At 42.4% G+C, this 22,857-nt stretch overlaps 3 protein-coding genes across 4 annotated transcripts in view; 2 read left to right on the top strand and 1 right to left on the bottom strand.

Moving 5' to 3' along the window:
• The window catches only part of LOC118225953 (tripartite motif-containing protein 16-like), a 972,804-nt gene that overhangs the window by 648,663 nt on the left and 301,284 nt on the right, over window positions 1–22,857 (bottom strand). The window lies entirely within an intron of this gene.
• On the top strand, window positions 4,036–7,905 carry LOC118225968 (tripartite motif-containing protein 16-like). 2 transcript variants are annotated; one of them, XM_035415133.1, is made up of 6 exons: window positions 4,037–4,689; window positions 5,097–5,192; window positions 5,433–5,666; window positions 5,861–6,002; window positions 6,372–6,422; window positions 7,074–7,905. In XM_035415133.1, the coding sequence occupies exons 1-6, from the start codon at window positions 4,039–4,041 to the stop codon at window positions 7,607–7,609; spliced, it is 1,710 nt and encodes a 569-aa protein (XP_035271024.1). In that variant the 5' UTR covers window positions 4,037–4,038; the 3' UTR covers window positions 7,610–7,905. The 2 variants fall into 2 exon arrangements, with proteins under 2 accessions (XP_035271025.1, XP_035271024.1); XM_035415134.1 differs by lacking the exon at window positions 6,372–6,422 and having other exon boundaries at window positions 4,036–4,689.
• Window positions 11,001–21,283, top strand: LOC118225125 (E3 ubiquitin/ISG15 ligase TRIM25-like). The gene is made up of 12 exons (XM_035413177.1): window positions 11,001–11,671; window positions 12,077–12,172; window positions 12,413–12,646; window positions 12,845–13,004; window positions 13,641–13,691; window positions 14,341–14,858; window positions 16,976–17,593; window positions 17,999–18,094; window positions 18,335–18,568; window positions 18,767–18,926; window positions 19,584–19,634; window positions 20,275–21,283. The coding sequence occupies exons 1-12, from the start codon at window positions 11,081–11,083 to the stop codon at window positions 20,796–20,798; spliced, it is 3,333 nt and encodes a 1,110-aa protein (XP_035269068.1). The 5' UTR covers window positions 11,001–11,080; the 3' UTR covers window positions 20,799–21,283.

The following is a 22,857-nucleotide window of genomic DNA, read 5'->3' as shown; positions in this document are numbered from 1 at the left end:
ATTGGTGCGTTGGCATGTAATCTGACCCTGTTTCAGAAGTGTGGGCAGGAAGTACAAGAGAAGAGGTGTGCTTTGCCTTGGAGGGGGGGGCGGGGTGGTGGGGGGGGTTGGGGGCGGGGTGGGGGGGGGTACTTGGGTGGCTGGTGTTTCCCGTAAGACACAGAGAGGAACGAATGGAATGTGTTTACAGTCATTATCATGTGCTCCGGGAAAAGACGACAGAAAATGCCACCTGTCAACTTCCACCATATTTAATGTCATTTTTAAAAATCTGACTTGGGGGGGCACACTGAGCATATTTGTTTGATTGGCATGTAGAAGCATTCAGTGAGAATTCAGTCAGAAAATACTCTTTTCACAGAGCATTGGGTTTGCTGGCCATTCACCTGCAGTCAGTCTGGAGAAGATTTAAGAGCAACAGAAAACAGAGATAACAGCAGTTATTGCTGTTCTCTTGATTTCTCTGTGAGTTATTCATTTTCAAATGAATAGTTATGAATACACAAATAAAATGAAAATCCAGATCAAGAAATTACTATAAAATAGTGGATCCAGACAATTGAAAAGGACACTTCTAGTTTAATTATCAGATTATTATTCGCGATAAAAACTCTTGTGGAGCAAATAAGGAAATAAAAAGAAGAACATGGCATCTGGAGGTTGACAACCTAAAGAGAGCAATTTCTTTCTACAAACAAATAGTTCAGTGCTTTATTTATTCATTTCATTGATTAATTATTTATTTACTTATTTATTTCTATATAAGATACATGAAAGATCAAAAGGAAAGAAGAAACATTCATCTTTAAACATGTTTTAAACAGTCAAAGATGTGCATTTCTCAGTTAGCTCCCTCACATTGTTCCAGAGAACAAATTCAGAGAGAATTTCCTCATAGTGCTACAATACAAAAAGCATTTTTTATTTCAGAATTTAAAACCCTACTATATCAACTGTGTAACTATTAGATATTTTGTTTAACAAATATCAAATGGCTAATTTTCAAATAATGACATTTTCACCATGAAACAATTAGAAACAGATTAATAATAACAGATAATGACCAAAAACCTACTGAATAATCTGGAAAAATAATCAGTATTAATCATTATTAATAATCAAGTTCATCTATAAATAGCCAGACGAAGATGAAGAACAGTGATCCCACTACAAAACAAAAACACCTGTCAAAGACAGTGGTTTCACTTGAAAAAACGCCTAAACAAAAAGAGATGTCACTTTTGGAACCCCCTATGGAGGCAGTGACATCACAGGCGAGAGAGAGAAAGAAACTCCTCCTTCCTGGGGCCCGAGGTTGGCCCCCTGGTGGAGAGGCCCTGTGAAGCAGGGGTCCTCAGTCAGTGTGATCTGGGTTGAGACAGGGAGTGAGACAGAAAATGAGTTCAATTAAATGAAATATTGAACTTTAAAAGATTAACTGGATAAAAGTAAAAAGTGGAATCCAGACCACATTCACTCAGCCCATCTGTTCTGGGGTTTGCTTGCGCTGTCATCACGTTTACGGTGACTATCTTATTTTAGTTTGCTGTCACGGCCAAGATTCAGTTCAAGGTGTTTTATAATTCTGTCTGCTGTTTCTTTTTGGATTGATTATGTGATAATGCTGGGAAATTGGGAATTGATTAATAAAAATAATAAAATTAATAAAAATGATCATCTGCATTCTGCAGTTTTTCTTTTGGAGGGTTTCCAGGACACCGGTTCTCATGAGACCAGAGGCCTGCATGCACTGATTGGTCTGGGCTGGTGTCCTGAAATGATTTTGATCAGGACTGGGACCAGAGATTGAATGAGGTGGAATTGAATGAGACCGGACAGAATTGAATGAGGTGGAGGAGAAGGTGCACATTCAGTCTTCACCACAAGGTGATGCCAGAGAGCCTTGTATTAAAGGTGCTTTGAGAAGAGGTCAGAAATATATGAGATGCTCCATTAGATTTTTTTCTCTTTAAATCTCGTCCTTTAATAGACTGTTTTATAAATTTTAAATACACTTATTTCTCTCCCTGATATTTCATGCAATTTAATCATGTTTATTAAAAGTTGTGTTTTGAATGCTATAGATGAATTTTGAAGAACATAAGAATTTTTAATGATCAGACCATTCAGCTCATCCAGTCTGATCATTTACCTGCAAACTAGAGAGCTTCCAACACTGCCTCAAGCCTGGATCTGAACTCCCAGAGTCTCTGTCTCTACTGCATAAGCTGGCAAAGTGTTCCACAGATTTACATCTCTGTGTGGAAAAAAATTGAATCCTGTCATTAATGTGAACATTACCTTTTCCACCTGTGACCCCTCTCTGTTCTGCTGATAGAACTCTCTCTGAAATACCTGCCAGAATCGGTGACAGCGCTGACAGTGTAGAGGAGAGCTGGTCAAACCCAACTCCTGCAGATCTACGGTCCTGTAGGTTTTCATTTCAACCCTAATTTGGCACACCTGGTTCTACTAGTCAGCAGCTCAGTGAGATCTCTCGCTGTTGAATGAGGTGTGCTCTGTTAGGGTTGGAGTTAAAACTTCCAGGATGTTAGACATCTCCAGGATCAGGTTTCTTCTTATTTTTTTAATTTTATTACATAAGACTAATAAGATTCAAAAATAAAGATTAATTCAAATTCAAATAATTTTAATGCATGTTTTAGCCCTATTCTTGAATGTTTTTAAATTACAGTGACCAGGTTATAGAATAGAAGAGAAGTACTCCCCATAAGGAGAAATCTGGGTGTCACCCAGGAGCATTACAAAAAACAAAGCAAAAAAAAAAAAAAAAAACCAATCGCTAAACAGTGACAGAAACAGACAGTTTAACACAGCCAGAGAATGGCGATAATAGTAAATAAATAAATACATGAAATCCTATCTAAAAGATTAGAAAAGACACTCTGATTAATACATCAAAGGCAATTTGCTGCATATGATCCCTGTTTCTCTGTAAAATACTGTCCGCTTTGACTGGTTTTGTTTTAACAATCCGGTCCAGCTTGTTATCAGTGTGCACACCCAAAAAACTTACAGGACGTCACAACCTCCACCTCAGCATCCTGAATGTATACAGAACGCACAGGTGTCACAAGACTTACAGGTGTCTCAGAAATCTTTTTCCTCCTTAAGTCCAGAGATGTGGACTCGCTCACCGAGAGAGAGAGAGAGAGAGAGAGAGACGTGAGTGAGATAAAACAAACAGGGCTGGGAAACTGAAAAGCTGAAAAGACTGAACAGCTGAAAAGACGGAAAAACTGAAAAGCTGAAAAGCTGAAAAGCTCAAAGCTGAAAAGCTTGCTGCCGTGTGTTACTTCAGTTAATTATTTTTACCCAGAACTCACAAGGGAGCATGGTAAAGATTTTTATTTGTTTGTTTGTTTTATATCTCTCTCTCTCTCTCTCGCTCTCTCTCTCTCGCTCTCTGTCTGAAAACCAGAAGAGTCACTTTTCCGCAAGGGTGTCATCTGGTGTGTAACTGGAATGGTTCAACACTTTTCAGTAAGTTTTTCTGTACGGAGTAATGTATTAAATAAAAGGATAACTGTCAGAGGGGCATTTGTGAGTTGGTGAGGTCTAAGGAAGAAAATAAAGGTCAAGTAACTCCAAAACATTATTATTCTTCAAAAATCACATTTAAACTTATTTTGGGCTGGAACTACTTCCTATTGCACATGCAACTGAGACCACTGGGCCATTTAATTTCTGTATAATATTTAGTGTTTCTATTCATAATTAGGTCAACTTTCAGCAGATAAAAACCTGTGTGCTCATATTACATGTATTATGTGTGCATTTGCGACTGGGGTACTCAGATCAGATGCACCTGTAGTACATCCCATGTATGAGTATACAGGCCTTTACTGATCACAATACAGACATGGTCATTATATAAATAAACCCTTTGACCACTAAGATAAATATTTCCTCAGGAATCTGCACTCTCTGTTCAGCCTTCTCTGCTCAGTCTGGTCTCAGTCCAACACCACACCTCCTGCAGCTGTGGGCAGAACCAGGATGTCATTCTTATTATTTATGTCATACAGTTTCAGAGAAACAAAACTTAACTCTGTCTCTGTCAGTGTGAGCAGTAAAATGGCTGAAGGTGGAGGTTTACTGGATCAGGACCAGTTCAGCTGTCCAATCTGTCTGGATCTGCTGACGGATCCGGTGACTATTCCCTGTGGACACAGTTTCTGTTTGGGCTGTATTAAGGGCTACTGGGATCAGGATGATAATACTGGTGTCTACAGCTGTCCCCAGTGCAGACAGACCTTCACTCCAAGGCCTGTTCTGGGCAGAAACATCATGTTGGCTGAAGTGGTGGAGAACCTGAAGAAGACAGGATTCCAAACTGCTCCTCCTGCTCACTGTTACGCTGGACCTGGAGACGTGGCGTGTGATTTCTGCACTGGGAGAAAGTGCAAAGCCGTCAAGTCCTGTCTGATGTGTCTGGCCTCTTACTGCGAAACTCACCTCCAGCCTCACTATGAATTTCCTGCGTTAAAGAAGCACAAACTGGTCAAAGCTATTGGAAACCTGCAGGAGAAGATCTGCTGTCATCATGACAAACTGCTGGAGGTTTACTGTCGTACTGATCAGCAGTGTATCTGTTATCAGTGTGTGATGGATGAACACAGAGGCCATGATACAGTCTCAGCTGCAGCAGAAAGGACTGAGAAACAGGTAAGGATTGACATTTTTTAGCCTGCAGTTTTCAATATTCCAGAAAATAACAGCTGTTTGCTTTAATATAAATTTTAAAATTAGCTGCTTCCCGTAAATTAGCACAATATTTTCTGACTTCAAAAGTGAAAAAGTCACACTGTTGAACTGCCAGTGCACTTTAGAAGCAATTTAATTGGTTTGTCCACTATAATTGTATTTGTCCCCTAATGTCAGAACCCCAAAAGTATTTCCCTCTGGCCGGCAGAATCTCTGCTGTGGAGAAAAATGCATAAAATGAAACCTTAAACCACTGCACATCAAACATGTACAAGTATTCGTTTTAATTTAGAATGTGAAAATGTAGTTGAAACATTCAGCCTTGTTATATGATAAGATATATAACTGGGAAAATAAATAATCTGCAGAAGCAGCTGGGGGCGACACAGAGAGAATTCCAGCAGAGAATCCAGGAGAGAGAGAAGAAGCTGCAGGATCTGAGACAGACTGTGCAGTCACTCAAGGTGGGTACTGACCAGAGGAGAAGACAGCAGCTGGCTGCTGGAAGAGCCATTTCAGGGCTCAGTCAGGGCTCTCCTCCAGTCAGCCAGTGAGGAGCCCAGCGTTGAGCCACTTTCTAGCCCTGTGGGGCTCAATCCCACTGAGCCACACTGTGGGGAACAGGCTGTCTGGGGTCCCAGTAAGAGCTGAGTGAAAGGCCTGGTTAAAATGTACATCCCTCCTCTCTCTGTGTCTACTAACAGCGCTCTGCACAGGCAGCAGTGGAGGACAGCGAGAGGATCTTTACTGAGCTGATCCGCTCCATTGAAAGAAGGCGCTCTGAGGTGAAAGAGCTGATCAGAGATCAGGAGAAGGCTGAAGTGAGTCGGGCTGAAAGACTCATGGAGCGACTGGCGAAGGAGATTGCTGAGATGAGGAGGAGAGATGCTGAGGTGCAACAGCTTTCACACACAGAGGATCACATCCAGTTCCTCCAGGTAACATCACTGGCTCTCTGACAATCTGGCCTATGTACACTGCACATAGATGGTGAGGTGTGATCCTCATTTACAATGATTTGCCCCTCAAATCTATGCAGAAATCTTTTATTGAGACTGTTTTCTGTATGTCTGTGTGCCTGTATGTTTCTCTCCCTGTCTGAATGTCTGTTTTCCTGTCTGTCTGTCTGCAGAGCTGTCAGCCTCTCTGTGCCCTTCCTGGACCTGGAGACTTGCCCAGCATCACTGTCAGTCCACACTCTTTCGAGGCTATGAGGAAATCTGTCTCTGAACTGAAAGAGCAGCTGGAAGAGTTGATCAAAGTTTCTGGAAAAGGTTTGTAGGCACACTCTGCTGCAGAAAGTGTGCTTAGCCATTTTACCGGGGGCAGTCTTTCTGGCTAGGGGAGAACCCAAAATATATTAAATCAAAAGCTTTGTTTGAACTTCAAGGAACAAAGTATGACTTTATGAAAGGGAACGAGGCGACAGTGTGTAATGGGTAAAGATCTGGGCTTGTACTGTAACATGAAGGTCAAGATGATACCATCTTGTCTCCTCTCATCGCATCTTTACTCAGTATTAGGATGATAAATAACTGAGTCTGATTCTGACACTGCATTCTGGATGGCTTTCAGTTTCTCCAGGAAATAATGAAACAAGGTAAGCTTTAGGGGCTCAACTTTGTTGTGATCTCCCCTTACAGCGAAAGAAGTCAATATTCTAGAGCCCAAGACCAGAGAGGACTTCTTACAATGTGAGTCTGTAATTCAACCTAAATTAAAGAATGAATATAGGTAATATGAAGGAAAAAGATTATTTCTATGATTCTTAATATCCATAACGGACTTGCTTTAGGGATCTCCTACATCTTCTCCTCCATCAGATCCCTGTTAATTCAGCTGCAGCCCTCCTGGTATTAAACATATGGATCAGATATGATAATACATGTCCTGCAGTCAGAGCTGGCTGGGGGCATAAATGCTCTATGCTGTCATTTAGGGCCACAACCATCCATGGGCCACACAATTCAAGCTCTATATGTAATTTAAAGAAAAAACATTTTAGTTATGCGATATTCACAGAAAGTTGTGAATTTCATTTTTGATGGTATTGTTCTCGCGCTGGTTTCCTGGTACAATACGTGATCACTGCCAACACAACAACCACAAAAACTCAATAATTAATATTGGTATAATAGTGATTGAAAATTGAATACATTGGAGGAATACATAACTGAAGGGAAAGTACCTGGAATAAGATACAGTTGCCTTTGGAATTACCTAGATTTCTGCATTAATGAATCATTAAATGTGTCACAATAATTGACAAACACACTCTGCTTGAAGTAGTAACACACAAACAATTGAAATTTTCATGTCTTCACTGATCTCTTCTCCTCCAATAGATTCCTGTCAGCTCACACTGGACCCCAACACAGCACATCAATGCCTCCGTCTGTCTAAGGGGAACAGAGAGGTGACCCGTGTGGAAGAGATCCATTCATATCCTATTCATCCAGAGAGATTTGAGTGCTGGGCCCAAGTGCTGTGCAGAGAGGGTCTGTCTGGATGCTGTTACTGGGAGGCTGAGTGGAGTGGGCGTGTGGTTTATATAGCAGTGTCATATAAAGAGATCAGGAGGAAAGGAGACGGAAATGAATGTGCTCTGGGATATAATAACAAGTCCTGGGGTGTGCGCCGTAATGACTTTGGTTACACTTTCTGGCACAATAATGAGCGCACTGAAATCCATCCAGGTACACTCCTATTCCCCAGAATAGGAGTGTACCTGGATCACGGGGCAGGAACTCTGTCCTTCTACAGCGTCTCTGACACAATGACCCTCCTGCACAGAGTCCAGACCACATTCACTCAGTCCCTCTATCCTGGGTTTAGGGTTTATGGTGTTGGATCCTCTGTAAAACTGTGTGATCTGGGTTGAGGCAGGGAGTGAGACAGAAAATGAGTTCAATTAAATGAAATATTGAACTTTAAGAGAGTAACTGGTTGAAATAAAAATGGAATCCAGACCACATTCACTCAGCCCATCTGTTCTGGGGTTTGCTTGCACTCTCATCACGTTTACGGTGACTATCTTATTTTAGTTTGCTGTCACAGCCAAGATTCAGTTCAAGGTGTTTTATAATTCTGTCTGCTGCTTCTTTTTGGATTGATTATGTAATGATGCTGGGAAATTGGGAATTGATTAATAAAAAGAATAAAATTAATAAAAATGATCATCTGCATTCAGCAGTTTTTCTTTGGGAGGGTTTCCAGGACACCGGTTTCCATGGAGACCAGAGGCCTTCATGCACTGATTGATCAGGGCTGGTCTCCTGAAATGGGATTGGTCAGGACTGGGACCAGAGATATAATCGGTCAGAAGTGAAAGAGCTGAATGAGAAGGTGCACGTTCAGTCCTCACCACCAGATGGTGGCAGAGAGCCTTGTATTAAAGGTGCTTTGAGAAGAGGTCAGAAATATATGAGATGCTCCATTAGATTTTTTTCTCTTTAAATCTCGTCCTTTAATATACTATGTTTTATAAATTTTAAATTCACTTATTTCTCTCCCTGATATTTCATGCAATTTAATCATATTTATTAAAAGTTGTGTTTTGAATGCTATAAATGAATTTCTGAAGAACATAAGTATTTTTCGTGATCAGACCATTCAGCTCATCCAGTCTGTTCATTTACCTACAAACTAGAGAGCTTCCAGCACTGCCTCAAGCCTGGATCTGAGCACTCCCAGAGCCTCTGTCTCTACTGCATGAGTTGGCAAAGTGCTCCACAGATTTACATCTCTGTGTGGAATTAAAAATGAATCCTGGTTTTCATTTCAACGCTAATTTGGCACACCTGGGTCTACTAGTCAGCAGCTCAGTGAGATCTTTCGCTGTTGAATGAGGTGTGCTCTGTTAGGGCTGGAGTTAAATATACAGGATGTTAGATATCTCCTGGAACAGGGCTGGGCAGCCCTGGTGTAGATGGTCCTTAGCAGAGACTCTTGTGGTTGATTAGTAGAGTCAGGTGGGTAGCGGCTTGGTTGGAACAGAAGCCTGCACCCCCTCCGGCCCTTTCTGGGTAAGACTGAGGACCCCTGCTGAACAGGGCTAGGGGGGATTCAGGCCCCAGATATGTGCTCCTGGCTGGGGGGGGGGGGGGCAGACGCCCTGTTCCTCATCCCGGGCTCTGCCCAGCAGGGTGGCCTCCATCTCCGTCCACGGGACGTCCCACTGGATCTCCGTGGCGTCCGGCTTGGTCTGGGACCCCTCCCCTTTGGGGCCCTCTCTATGGGAGCTGCCCATGGGACAGCCGCTGCAGCAGGAGACTAAGGAAAGCAAGCCTCCCCCCCAATCCTCACCACGTTCTACAGGGGCACCATCGAGAGCGTCCTGACCAGCTGTCTCACTACCTGGTATGGGAACTGCAGCGTCTCAGACCGCAAGTCCCTGCAGCGCATAGTGAGGGCAGCCGAAAGGATCATTGGGGTCCCTCTCAATTCTATTCAAGACATTTACACCAAACGCTGCACAGGCAAGGCCCGCAGCACAGCTGAGGATCCCTCCCACCTCTCCCATGCTCACTTTACCCCCCTGCCATCTGGCAAAAGGTACCGCAGCATACGGGCCAGATCTGCCACACTCTGCAACAGCTTCTTCCCCCAAGCTGTCAGGCTGCTTAACCCACTGCTGCCTCCCTTGACCTGCACCACCCTAACTTTACAGAATACGGCCAAGCCGCCCCCCCCCCCCCCAACCCCCCCACCCCACTGGCCACTTATTTTATTTGTGTTTTTATTTTTATACACCCTGTTGCAGTACATTTCCTCTGGACTATTTTCTCAGAGACTACCTCCACCGCTATTCCATGCTGCTACACCATACTTACATACACACTATTTATTTTTTTATTGCAACTTAATTCAATGGAATAAAATTAAAAATTAATTTATTGTGTACTTACTGTTCTGTTTTTATACTGTCCTGCATTGTATTGTATGGAATGTCTCGTAATGTCTTTTACACTTGCACTGTCCTGTCACTTGCACTGTGTCTAGTCATGGGCACACAGCCCCGTCCTTGTCTGTATGTCTTGTGTGTATATTGTATATATTCCACCAAGGACCAGGAGAAACGCAATTTCATTCCACTGTAATCTGCATGGTATATGGCTGGAATGACAATGAAGCTGACATGACTTGACTTGACTTGAGGAACACTTCAACAGGGACCTGCTCGTCCCCCAAACCCCAACCCCAAAAAAAAAAAAAAAATCTGTATGTCCCCATTCCGCTGCCTTGGGGGGGGGGGGGGGGGGTGTAAACCTGGTCCCGGCGTGTCTGGGGCTCTTTAGCCTTCTCCTTAAATTCAGCGTACGGTTCAGACGCAGGAGGCCAGGTAAAGCGGGTTTAAATTGTGTGACTGTTTTAAACTGCTTTAATTCATCACATAAGTGCTGTATGTGATGACATAAGAGTGTCTGCTATATGTCTGTAATGTAATGGAATGCTGAACTGCATACAGATCAGGATGAATTCAGCATTAGTAGCTAACATCTGCCCCCTGCAGGCACAGCTTGTTACTGCATGTCAAACTCACAGTGTTATCAGAAACAAAGAATTTCATGAACTATATGCTGTGACATGTCCAGTATTATTAATTCAACTCTAACAGTGTTAATTCAACTCTATCCGACAACATCTGGTCCCGAGTGGACCCTGGTCACATGACTGTGGAAGCCATCGCCTGCAGGTTGAGTGGCACACACAGAGATCGGCTCACTGAGAGAGAGCGACTGAGATAAAACAAACCTGGCTGAAAGGCTGAAAAGTGAGAAAGCTGAAAAGCTTGCTGCCGTGTGTTTGGATTAATTTTTGCTTTGTTATGTCAGTTTATTCTTTTTACCCAGAACCCATGAGGGGGAAATATGAAGATTCTTGTTTGCTTCTTTGTTGAAATTCTCTCTCGCTCTCTCTCTTTCTCTGAAACACAGAATACCAACGTTTCTACGGGGATGTTACCTGTTTGTGACAGGAATAGTTTAAATCTTGTTTTGATCGGCTCAGTCAGTTTATGTGAATGGAGAAATTTCTGATGACCTGCTAGCTCAGCGACTGTTGCGAGTTTGTGAGATTTAAGCGAGAAAATAAGTGTGAAGTGAGTCCACTTGAGTACTGCTCACAATACACACACAGTCCTTAAATAAATCTTTCCTTTGAACCCAGAGATTTAATATTTCCTCAGGAATCGGCATTCTCTGTTCAGCCTGCTCTGCTCAGCCTGGCCTCAGTCCAACACCACACCTCCTGCAGCTGTGGGCTGAACCAGGAAGTCATTCCCATTCTCTCTCTGTCACGCAGTTTCAGAGAAACGAAACTTAACTCTGTCTCTGTCAGTGTGAGCAGTAAAATGGCTGAAGGTGGAGGTTTACTGGATCAGGACCAGTTCAGCTGTGCGATCTGTCTGGATCTGTTGAAGGATCCGGTTACTATTCCCTGTGGACACAGTTTCTGTATGGGCTGTATTAAGGGCTGCTGGGATCAGGATGATCATACTGGTGTCTACAGTTGTCCCCAGTGCAGAGAGACCTTCACCCCAAGGCCTGATTTAAGAAAAAACATTATGTTTGCCGAAGTGGTGGAGAAACTGAAGAAGACAGGACTCCAAGCTGCTCCTCCTGCTCACTGTTACGCTGGACCTGGAGACGTGGTGTGTGATGCCTGCACTGGGAGAAAGCGCAAAGCCGTCAAGTCCTGTCTTGCTTGTCTGGCCTCTTACTGTGAAACTCACCTCCAGCCTCACTATGAATCTCCTACCTTTAAGAAGCACAAACTGGTCAAAGCCACTGGAAACCTGCAGGAGAAGATCTGCTCTCATCATGACAAACTGCTGGAGGTTTACTGTCGTACTGATCAGCAGTGTATCTGTTATCAGTGTGTGATGGATGAACACAGAGGCCATGATACAGTCTCAGCTGCAGCAGAAAGAACTGAGAAACAGGTAAGGACTAACATTTTTAACCAGCAGTTTTCAACATGCCAGATAATATCAGCTGTTTGCTTTAATACAAATTTTAAATTAGCCGCTTCCCGTAAATTAGCATAATATTTTCTGACTTCAAAAGTGAAAAAGTCACACTGTTGAACTGCCAGTGCACTTTAGAAGCAATTTAATTGGTTTGTCCACTATAATTGTATTTGTCCCCTAATGTCAGAACCCCAAAAGTATTTCCCTCTGGCCTGCAGAATCTCTGCTGTGGAGAAAAATGCATCAAATTAAACCTTAAACCACTGCACATCAAACATGTACAAGTATTCATTTTAATTTAGAATGTGAAAATGTAGTTGAAACATTCAGCCTCATTATATGATCATTTATTTTCCCAGTTATATATCTTATCTGCAGAAAAAGCTGGGGGCAACACAGAATAAATTCCAGAAGAGAATCCAGGAGAGAGAGAAGGAGCTGCAGGATCTGAGACAGGCTGTGCAGTCACTCAAGGTGGGTACTGACCAGAGGAGAAGACAGCAGCTGGCTGCTGGAAGAGCCATTTCAGTGCTCAGTCAGGGCTCTCCTCCAGTCAGCCAGTTAGGAGCCCAGTGTTGGGTCACTTTCTAGCACTGTGGGGCTCAATCCCACTGAGCCACACTGTGGGGAACAGGTTGTCTGGGGTCCCAGTAAGAGCTGAATGAAATGCCTTGTTAAAATGTACAGCCCTCCTCTCCCTGTGTCTCCTAACAGCGCTCTGCACAGGCAGCAGTGGAGGACAGTGAGAGGATCTTTACTGAGCTGATCCGCTCCATTGAGAGAAGGCGCTCTGAGGTGAAAGAGCTGATCAGAGATCAGGAGAAAGCTGAAGTGAGTCGGGCTGAAGGACTCCTGGAGCGACTGGAGCAGGAGATTGCTGAGCTGAGGAGGAGAGATGCTGAGCTGGAGCAGCTTTCACACACAGAGGATCACATCCAGTTCCTCCAGGTAACATCACTGGCTCTCTGACAGTCTGCACTATGTACATTGTACACACATGGTGAGGTGTGTTCCTCATTTACAATGATTTCCTCCTCAAATCGATGCAGAAATCTTTTATTGAGACTGTTTTCTGTATGTCTGTGTGCCTGCATGTCTCTCTGTGTCCCTGTCTGAATGTCTGATTTTCTGTCTGTTTCTCTGCAGAGCTGTCAGTCTCTCTGTGCCCCTGTTGGACCTGAAGACTTACCCAGCATCGCTGTCAGTCCACATGTCTCTTTTGAGGTTGTGAGGAAATCTGTCTCTGAACTGAAAGAGAGACTGGAGGATGTTTTCACGATGGAGTTGATCAAAGTACCTGGAAAAGGTTTGTAGACACACTCTGCTGCAGAAAGTGTGCTTAGTCACTTTATAAGGCTAGGGGAGAACCCTCAAAATATTCAATCAAAAGCTTTGTTTGAACTTCAAGGAACAATGTATGACTTTCTGAAAGGGAACGAGGCGGCAGTGTGTAATGGGTAAAGAACTGGGTTTGTACTGTAACATGAAGGTCACAGTTTCGATTCCCGGTTGAACACTGCCATTGTACCCTTGAGCAAGGTACTTAATCTGCATTGCTTCAGAATGTATCCAGCTGTGTAAATGGATGCAGTGTAAATGCTGTGTAAAGATTGTGTAAGTCGCTCTGGTTAAGAGCATCCGCTAAATGTCTTTAACATAATATTTTGGCCGCTTTTTATTGGGTAGGATGCAAGATATTGTGGAGATATGAGAGGAGATGACAAATTACAGCTGCGAACATAGCTGCCTTCTAATATTCAGTAGTTTTCTTGTGAAATGATACTTTCTTGTCTCCTCTCATTGCATCTTTACTCAGTTTTAGGATGATAAATAACTGAGTCTGATTCTGACACTGCATTCTGGATAGCTTTCAGTTTCTTCAGGAAATAATGAAACAAGGTAAGCTTTAGGGGCTCAACTTTGTTATGATCTCCCCTTACAGTGAAAGAAGTCAATATTCTAGAGCCCAAGACCAGAGAGGACTTCTTACAATGTGAGTCTGTAATTCAACCTAAATTAAAGAATGAATATAGGTAATATGAAGGAAAAAGATTATTTCTATGATTCTTAATATCCATAACGGACTTGCTTTAGGGATCTCCTACATCTTCTCATCCATCAGATCCCTGTTAATTCAGCTGCAGTCCTCCTGGTATTAAACATATGGAGTATATATGACAATACTGTCCTGCAGTCAGAGCTGGCTGGGGGCATAAATGCTCTATGCTGTCAATTAGAGCCACAACCATCCATGGGCCACACAATTCAAGTTCTATATGTTAAAAAAATATATATATTTTAATTGTGCAATATTCACAGTAAGAAGCTATTTTCATATTTGATGGTGTTGTTCTTGTGCTGGTTTCCTGGTACGTGATCACTGCCGACACAACAACACAAAAACCCAATAATTAATATTGATATAATAGCGATTGATTAATTGAATACATTGGAGGAAAAAAATAACTGAAGAGAATGTACCTGGAATAAGATACAGTTGCCTTTGGAATTACCTAGATTTCTGCATTCATTATTAATTCATTAATCGTTTCACAATAATTGACAAACACACTCTGCTTGAAGTAATAACACACAAACAATTGAAATTTTCATGTCTTCACTGATCTCTTCTCTTCAAACAGATTCCTGTCAGCTCACACTGGACCCCAACACAGCACATCAACGCCTCCGTCTGTCTGAGGGGAACAGAGAGGTGACCTGTGTGGCAGAGATCCAGCCATATCCTGATCATCCAGAGAGATTTGAGCGCTGGGAGCAAGTGCTGTGCAGAGAGGGTCTGTCTGGACGCTGTTACTGGGAGGCTGAGTGGAGTGGGAATGCTTCTATAGCAGTGTCATATAAAGAGATCAGCAGGAAAGGAGAGGGTATTGACTGCGGTCTGGGATGTAATAACAAGTTCTGGAGTTTGCGCCGTTATGCCTCCGCTTTCACTTTCTGGCACAATAACAGGAGCACTGAAATCCCTGTTCCCTCCTCCTCCAGAATAGGAGTATACCTGGATCACAGGGCAGGAACTCTGTTCTTCTACAGCGTCTCTGACACAATGACCCTCCTGCACAGAGTTCAGACCACATTCACTCAGCCCCTCTATCCTGGGTTTTGGACTGATATCGGGTCATCTGTAAAACTGTGTGATCTGGTATGAGGCAGGGAGTGAATGTGAAGATCAGCTGTAATTACAGAGAGGGGAATACACTGAAATGAGACAGAAAATGAGTTCAATTAAATGAAATATTGAACTTTAAAAGATGGTTTAAAACTGGTTGAAATAAAAGTGGAATCCAGACCACATTCACTCAGCCCATCTGTTCTGGGGTTTGCTTGCACTGTCATCACGTTTACGGTGACTATCTTATTTTAGTTTGCTGTTACGGCCAAGATTCAGTTCAAGGTGTTTTACAATTCTGATTGCTGCTTCTTTGTGGATTGATTATATGATAATGCTGGGAAATTGGGAATTGATTAATAAAAATAATAAAATTAATAAAAAGAATCATCTGCATTCAGCAGTTTTTCTTTTGGAGGGTTCCCAGGACACTGGTTTCCATGGAAACCAGAGGCCTTCATGCACTGATTGGTCTGGGCTGGGCACCTAAAATGGGATTGGTCAGGACTGGGACCAGAGATAGAACCGGACAGAATTGAATGAGGTGGAGGAGAAGGTGCACATTCAGTCCTCACCACCCGATGGTGCCAGAGAGCCTTGTATTAAAGGTGCTCTGAGAATAGGTCAGAAATATATGGGATACTCCATTAGATTTTTTTCTCTTCAAATCTCGTCCTTTAATAGACTGTGTTTTATAAATTTTAAATACACTTCTAATTTCGCTCCCTGATAATTCTTGCAATTTAATAATATTTATTAAAAGTTGTGTTTTGAATGCGATTGATGAATTTCTGAAGAACATAAGAATTTTTCATGATCAGACCATTCAGCTCATCCAGTCTGATCATTTACCTGCAAACTAGAGAGCTTCCAGCACTGCCTCAAGCCTGGATCTGAGCACTCCCAGAGTCTCTGTCTCTACTGCATGAGCTGGTAAAGCGTTCCACGTATTTACATGTCTGTGTGGAAAAAAAAATGAATCCTGTCATTAACGTGAACATTACCATTTCCACCTGTGACCCCTCTCTGTTCTGCTGATAGAACTCTCCCTGAAATACCTGCCAGAATCGGTGACAGCGCTGACAGTGTAGAGGAGAGCTGGTCAAACCCAGCTCCTGCAGATCTACGGTCCTGTAGGTTTTCAGGTCCCGGAGTGTCTGGGACTCTTTAGCCTTCTCCTTAAATTCAGCGTACGGTTCAGGCGCAGGAGGCCAGGTAAAGGGGGTTAAATTGTGTGACTGGTTTAAACTGCTTTAAATCACATAAGTGCTGTATGTGATGACATAAGAGCGTCTGCTAAATGCCTGTAATGTAATGTAATGCTGAACCACATACAGATCAGGATGAATTCAGCATTAGTAGCTAACATCTGTCCCCTGCAGGCACAGCATGTTACTGCATGTCAAACTCACAGTTTTATCAGAAACACAGAGTTTCATGAACTATATACTGTAAAATGTCCAGCATTAATTCAACTCACATTTCTGCAGGGATGTTACCTGTTTGTGACAGGAATACTTTAACACTTTTTTTGATCGGCTCAGTCAGTTCAGGTAAATGGAGAAATTTCTGATGACCTGCTAGCTCTGCGACTTTTGCGAGTTTGTGAGATTTAAGCGAGAAAATAAATATGAAGTGAGTCCAATGCAGCTTGTAAAGCAATGTCATACCTCAGAGGCTGTATGTGTGTATGTGATTACTCTTCAAAACAATACATTAGTCTTATTTTTGGTCAGAACTATTTCCTTCTGCACTTACTGTACTACCTGAGGCCATGGTGTAGTTCCATGTTTTCTGTATAATACTCACTGTTTCCATGAATAATTTTGGCAGAAAAATTACCTGTCCACTTATATTATGTATATTATCTGTGCATTTCTTACTGGTGTACTCAGATCAGATGCACCTGTAGTACATCCCATGCATGTATTATACAGGCCTTTACTGCTCACAGTACACACACAGTCCTTCAATAAATCTGCCCTTTGACCCCTAAGATTAAATATTTCCTCAGGAATTTGCACTCTCTGCTCAGCCTGCTCTGCTCAGCCTGGCCTCAGTCCAACATCACACCTCCTGCAGCTGTGGGCTGAACCAGGAAGTCATTCCCACTCTCTCTGTCACGCAGTTTCAGAGAAACAAAACTTAACTCTGTCTCTGTCAGTGTGAGCAGTAAAATGGCTGAAGGTGGAGGTTTACTGGATCAGGACCAGCTGAGCTGCGCGATTTGTCTGGATCTGCTGAAGGATCCAGTGACTATTCCCTGTGGACACAGTTACTGTATGGGCTGTATTAACGGCTGCTGGGATCAGGATGATCATACTGGAGTCTACAGCTGTCCCCAGTGCAGACGGACCTTCACTCCAAGGCCTGTTGTGGGCAGAAACATCATGCTGGCTGAAGTGGTGGAGAAACTGAAGAAGACAGGACTCCAAGCTGCTCCTCCTGCTCACTGTTACGCTGGACCTGGAGATGTGGCGTGTGATGCCTGCACTGGGAGAAAGCGCAAATCTGTCAAGTCCTGTCTTGCTTGTCTGGCCTCTTACTGTGAAACTCACCTCCAACTTCACTATGAATCTCCTGCCTTTAAGAAGCACAAACTGGTCAAAGCCACTGGAAACCTGCAGGAGAAGATCTGCTCTCATCATGACAAACTGCTGGAGGTTTACTGTCGTACTGATCAGCAGTGTATCTGTTATCCGTGTGTGATGGATGAACACAAAGGCCATGATACAGTCTCAGCGGCAGCAGGAAGGACTGAGAAACAGGTAAGGATTGACATTTTTTTACCTGCAGTTTTCAATATTCCAGAAAATAACAGCTGTTTGCTTTAATACAAATTTTTAATTTAGCCGCTTCCCGTAAAGTAGCAAAATATTTTCTGACTTCAAAAGTGAAAAAGTCACACTGTTGAAATGCCAGTGCACTTTAGAAACAATTTAATTGGTTTGTCCGCTATAATTTTATTTGTCCCCTAATGTCAGAACCCCAAAAGTATTTCCCTCTGGCCTGCAGAACCTCTGCTGAGGAGAAGAATGCATGAAATGAAACCTTAAACCATTGTACATCAAACATGTACAAGTATTCATTTTCATTTAGAATGTGAAAATGTAGTTGAAACATTCAGCCTTGTTATATGATAAGATATAACTGGGAAAATAATCTGTCCGCAGAAGCAGCTGGGGGCGAAACAAAATAAATTCCAGCAGAAAATCCAGGAGAGAGAGAAGGAGCTGCAGGATGTGAGACAGGCTGTGCAGTCACTCAAGGTGGGTACTGACCAGAGGAGAAGACAACAGCTGGCTGCTGGAAGAGCCATTTCAGGGCTCAGTCAGGGCTCTCCTCCAGTCAGCCAGTGAGGAGCCCAGTGTTGGCCCACTTTCCAGCCCTGTGGGGCTCAAACCCACTGAGCCACACTGTGGGGAACAGGCTGTCTGGGGTCCCAGTAAGAGCTGAGTGAAAGGCCTAGTTATTATGTACAGCCCTCCTTTCTCTGTGTCTCCTAACAGCGCTCTGCACAGGCAGCAGTGGAGGACAGCGAGAGGATCTTTACTGAGCTGATCCGCTCCATTGAGAGAAGGCGCTCTGAGGTGAAAGTGCTGATCAGAGATCAGGAGAAGGCTGAAGTGAGTCAGGCTGAAGGACTCCTGGAGCGACTGGAGCAGGAGATTGCTGAGCTGAGGAGGAGAGATGCTGAGCTGGAGCAGTTTTTACGCACAGAGGATCACATCCAGTTCCTCCAGGTAACATCACTTTCTCTCTGACAGTCTGCACTATGTACATTGCACACACATGGTGAGGGGTGTTCCTCATTTACAATGATTTTCCCCTCAAATCTACACAGAAATCATTTATTGAGACTGTTTTTTGTATGTCTGTGTGCCTGTATGTCTCTCTGTGTCCCTGTCTGAAAGTCTGATTTTCTGTCTGTTTCTCTGCAGAGCTGTCAGTCTCTCTGTGCCCCTGTTGGACCTGAAGACTTACCCAGCATCACTGTCAGTCCACACGTCTCTTTTGAGGTTGTGAGGAAATCTGTCTCTGAACTGAAAGAGCGACTGGAGGATGTTTTCACGATGGAGTTGATCAAAGTACCAGGAAAAGGTTTGTAGACACACTCTGCTGCAGAAAGTGTGCTTAGTCACTTTATAAGGCTAGGGGATAACCCAAAATATTTTCAATCAAAAGCTTTGTTTGAACTTCAGGGAACAAAGTATGACTTTCTGAAAGGGAACAGGGCAGCAGTGTAGTATATTGGGTAAGAAACCGGGCTTATACTGTAACATGAACATCACAAGTTCGATTCCCCAGTTGGATACTGCCATCTTACCCTTGAGCAAGGTACTTAACATGCATTGCTTCAGTATCTATCCAGCTGTATAAATGGATGCAGTGTAAATGCTGTGTAAAGGTTGTGTAAGTTGCTCTGGTTAAGAGAGTCTGCTAAAAGCCTGTAATGTAATGTTTTAGCTCATTTTTTACTTGGTAGGATGCAAGATATTGTGGAGATAAGAGAGGAGACAACACATTTAAGAAAAATTCCTATTAGAGCTGCCAACAGAAGATCTTCTAATATTCAGTAGTTTTCTCGTGAAATGATTCCATCTTGTCTCCTCTCATTGCATCTTTACTCAGTTTTAGGATGATAAATAACTGAGTCTGATTCTGACACTGCATTCTGGATAGCTTTCAGTTTCTCCTGGAAATAATGAAACAAGGTAAGCTTTAGGAGCTCAACTTTGTTGTGATCTCCCCTTACAGCGAAAGAAGTCAATATTCTAGAGCACATGACCAGAGAGGACTTCTTACAATGTGAGTCTGTAATTAAGCCTAAATTAAAGAATGAATATAGGTAATATGAAGTAAAAGATTATTTCTATGATTAATATCCATAACGGACTTGCTTTAGGGATCTCATACATCTTCTCCTCCATCAGATCCCTGTTAATTCAGCTGCAGTCCTCCTGGTATTAAACATATGGATTATATATGATAATTCATGTCCTGCAGTCAGAGCTGGCTGGGGGCATAAATGCTCTATGCTGTCATTTAGGGCCACAACCATCCATGGGCCACACAATCCAAGTTCTATATGTTAAAACAAAAAACCATTTTAATTGTGCAATATCCACAGTAAGGAGTGATTTTCATATTTGATGGTGTTGTTCTTGTGCTGGTTTCCTGGTACGTGATCACTGCCAACACAACAACACAAAAACCAAATAATTAATATTGATATAATAGTGATTGATTAATTAAATACATTGTAGGAATACATAACTGAAGGGAAAGTACCTGAAATAAGATACAGTTGCATTTGGAATTACCTAGATTTCTGCATTAATTAATCATTAATTGTGTCACAATAATTGACAAACACACTCTGCTTGAAGTAATAACACACAAACAATTTAAATTTTCATGTCTTCACTGATCTCTTCTCCTCCAACAGATGCCTGTCAGCTCACACTGGACCAAAATACAGCGTATAAACGCCTCCGTCTGTCTGAGGGGAACAGAAAGGTGACCTGTGTGGAAAAGATCCAGTCATATCCTGATCATCCAGAGAGATTTGACGGCTGGGCCCAAGTGCTGTGCAGAGAGGGTCTGTCTGGACGCTGTTACTGGGAGGCTGAGTGTAGAGGGGATGGGGTTTCTATAGCAGTGTCATATAAAGAGATCGGCAGGAAAGGGCAGGGTGATGACCGTGTTCTGGGATGTAATAACAAGTCCTGGAGTTTGCGCCGTAATTGCAGTTACGCTTTCAGGCACAATGCTGAGAGCACTGGAATCCCTGTTCGCTCCTCCAGAATAGGAGTGTACCTGGATCACAGGGCAGGAACTCTGTCCTTCTACAGCGTCTCTGACACAATGACCCTCCTGCACAGAGTCCAGACCACATTCACTCAGCCCCTCTATCCTGGGTTTTGGGTTAATTTTGTTGGGTCCTCTGTAAAACTATGTGATCTGGTATGAGGCAGGGAGTGAATGCGAAGATCAGCTGTAATTAAAGAGAGGGGAATGCACAGAAATGAGACAGAGAGGGAATTCAGTTATATATTGGGCTCATTATACAGCTTCATAATCTGATTTAATGGGATTTTGTGAAATTACTGTTGTGACTCCATTTTCATGTTACAGGGATAGTTGATAGGGGATTCTTGACGCCTTTAGACACCTAATTAACTGCTGTACACACTGTTTGGAGCTATTTCACATGTATTTTCTGCCTTTGAACCAACAGCTCTAAAATAGGTTTCATTGCACACACTGTCTGGGCTAATCAAGAATCTACACTAAGAGTAAAATTATATTTTTAAAATTTCACTTGGAAGTTTCACCTGTAAGAGTTTCAAACATTCATCATTTTAGCTCCGAAAACATGGAATTACTTCCCTGGGGTCAGTTGAAACGCACAAACATTTAGGAAAGCTTTTGATCTCTTAGAAGTGTTTTTTTTTTTTTTTTAAATATTTTTTTAGAATTATGCTGTCTCTCTTTAGCATTGCATGTTTAACTTTGACTTTTACCTCCATACTGTGCCTTTAATTGTGTTTACTGTTTGTTTTTGTATTATGTATGTAATAATATTATGAAAATAGAGAATTGACTATTAAATATTACCAACTGCACCTGCACATCTCTGCTTCAGAAGTTTTTATTTGAAAGGGTTTCCTGGCCACTGATTGCCATGGAGATCAGATATCTTTGTGCACTGATTTAACAGGGTGAGGATCCTCAGATGTGATTGGTCAGCGCTGGGGTCCTGAGATGTGATTGGTCAGGGGCAGGGCTGGGGTCCTGAGGTGGGATTGGTCAGGGCTGGGGTGCTGAGATGGGATTGGTCAGGGCTGGGGTCCTGAGATGTGATTGGTCAGGGCTGGACACACAAAGCTTCAACTTGAAGCTAGAAACCCGGAAGAGTTGGAGGACAAGGTGCACATTCAGTCCTCACCACTAGATGGTGCCAGAGATCCATGTATTACTGGTCCTTTGAGAAGAGGTAAGAAATATGAGATGCTCCACTTGATTTTCTTTCTTTAAATTATCTCCTTTAACAGACTATGCGTCTTATATATTTTAAATACACCTCACCTTTCTGTCCCTGATATTTCACATAATTTTGATACTTTTATCAAAAATTCTAGTATGAATTGTACAACTGAATTTGTGGAGAACAAGAGTAGGTACGTACAAATATTTTTCCTGCTGAGAACAGTCCATTCAGCTCCTCCAGTCTGATCATTCACCTGCAAGCTAGAGAGCATCCAGCACTGCATCAAGCCTGGATCTGAACTCCCAGAGTCTCTGCCTCTGCTACATGACCTGGCAAAGTGTTCTACAGATTTACATCTCTGTGTGAAAGAAAGTATCCTGTTATCAGCGTGAACTTTACCATGTCTAATTTCCACCTGTAATCCCACTCTGGTCTGCTGAAGGAACTCAATCTGCAAAATCATCAGAATAGGTGACAAAGTAGAGGAGGGCTGTTCAACCCTGTTCCTGGAGATCTACTCTCCTGTAGGTTTTCATTTCAACCACCTGACAACCACCTTCAATTTTGCACACCTGACTCTACTAATTAGAATCATGACAAGATTTTCTTTTTCTTTTTTTGTTTTTTTTTTTTACATCCTAATAAGATTCAAAAAGCAAATATTAATTTTGAATTAAAATTATTTTAATGTCCATTTTAGCCCTATTCTTCAATGTTTTTAAATTACAGTGGCCAGGTTATAGAATAGAACAGAAGTACTTTATTAATCCCCATAAGGAGAAATCAGGGTGTCACCAGGCAACATTACAAAAAACAAAGCAAAACAAAAAACATTAACAAAACAGTGACGGAAACAGAGAGTTCAACACAGCCAGAGAATAGAGATAATAAATAAATAAATAAAAAAATAAAGTAAGTAATCAATTAAATCATATCTAAAAGATTAGAAATGACACTCTGATAAAACATTAAAAACAATTCACTGCATATGATCGCAGTTTCTTCATAAAATACTGTCTGCTTTGACCGGTCCAGCTT

This window comes from Anguilla anguilla, chromosome 4 (genome assembly GCF_013347855.1).
Source record: "Anguilla anguilla isolate fAngAng1 chromosome 4, fAngAng1.pri, whole genome shotgun sequence".
In the NCBI taxonomy this organism is placed as follows: Eukaryota; Metazoa; Chordata; class Actinopteri; order Anguilliformes; family Anguillidae; genus Anguilla; species Anguilla anguilla.
This window is presented reverse-complemented; position numbering and strand designations above follow the sequence as displayed.

Coding starts and splice junctions, on each gene's coding strand:
- LOC118225125 (XM_035413177.1), top strand. CDS start 11,081: ATGGCTGAAGGTGGAGGTTTACTGGATCAGGACCAGTTCAGCTGTGCG. Junction 12,173..12,412: donor AGGCTGTGCAGTCACTCAAG/GTGGGTACTGAC, acceptor GTCTCCTAACAG/CGCTCTGCACAGGCAGCAGT. Junction 13,005..13,640: donor GATCAAAGTACCTGGAAAAG/GTTTGTAGACAC, acceptor CTCCCCTTACAG/TGAAAGAAGTCAATATTCTA.
- LOC118225968 (XM_035415133.1), top strand. CDS start 4,039: ATGTCATACAGTTTCAGAGAAACAAAACTTAACTCTGTCTCTGTCAGT. Junction 4,690..5,096: donor CAGAAAGGACTGAGAAACAG/GTAAGGATTGAC, acceptor AATAATCTGCAG/AAGCAGCTGGGGGCGACACA. Junction 5,667..5,860: donor ATCACATCCAGTTCCTCCAG/GTAACATCACTG, acceptor GTCTGTCTGCAG/AGCTGTCAGCCTCTCTGTGC.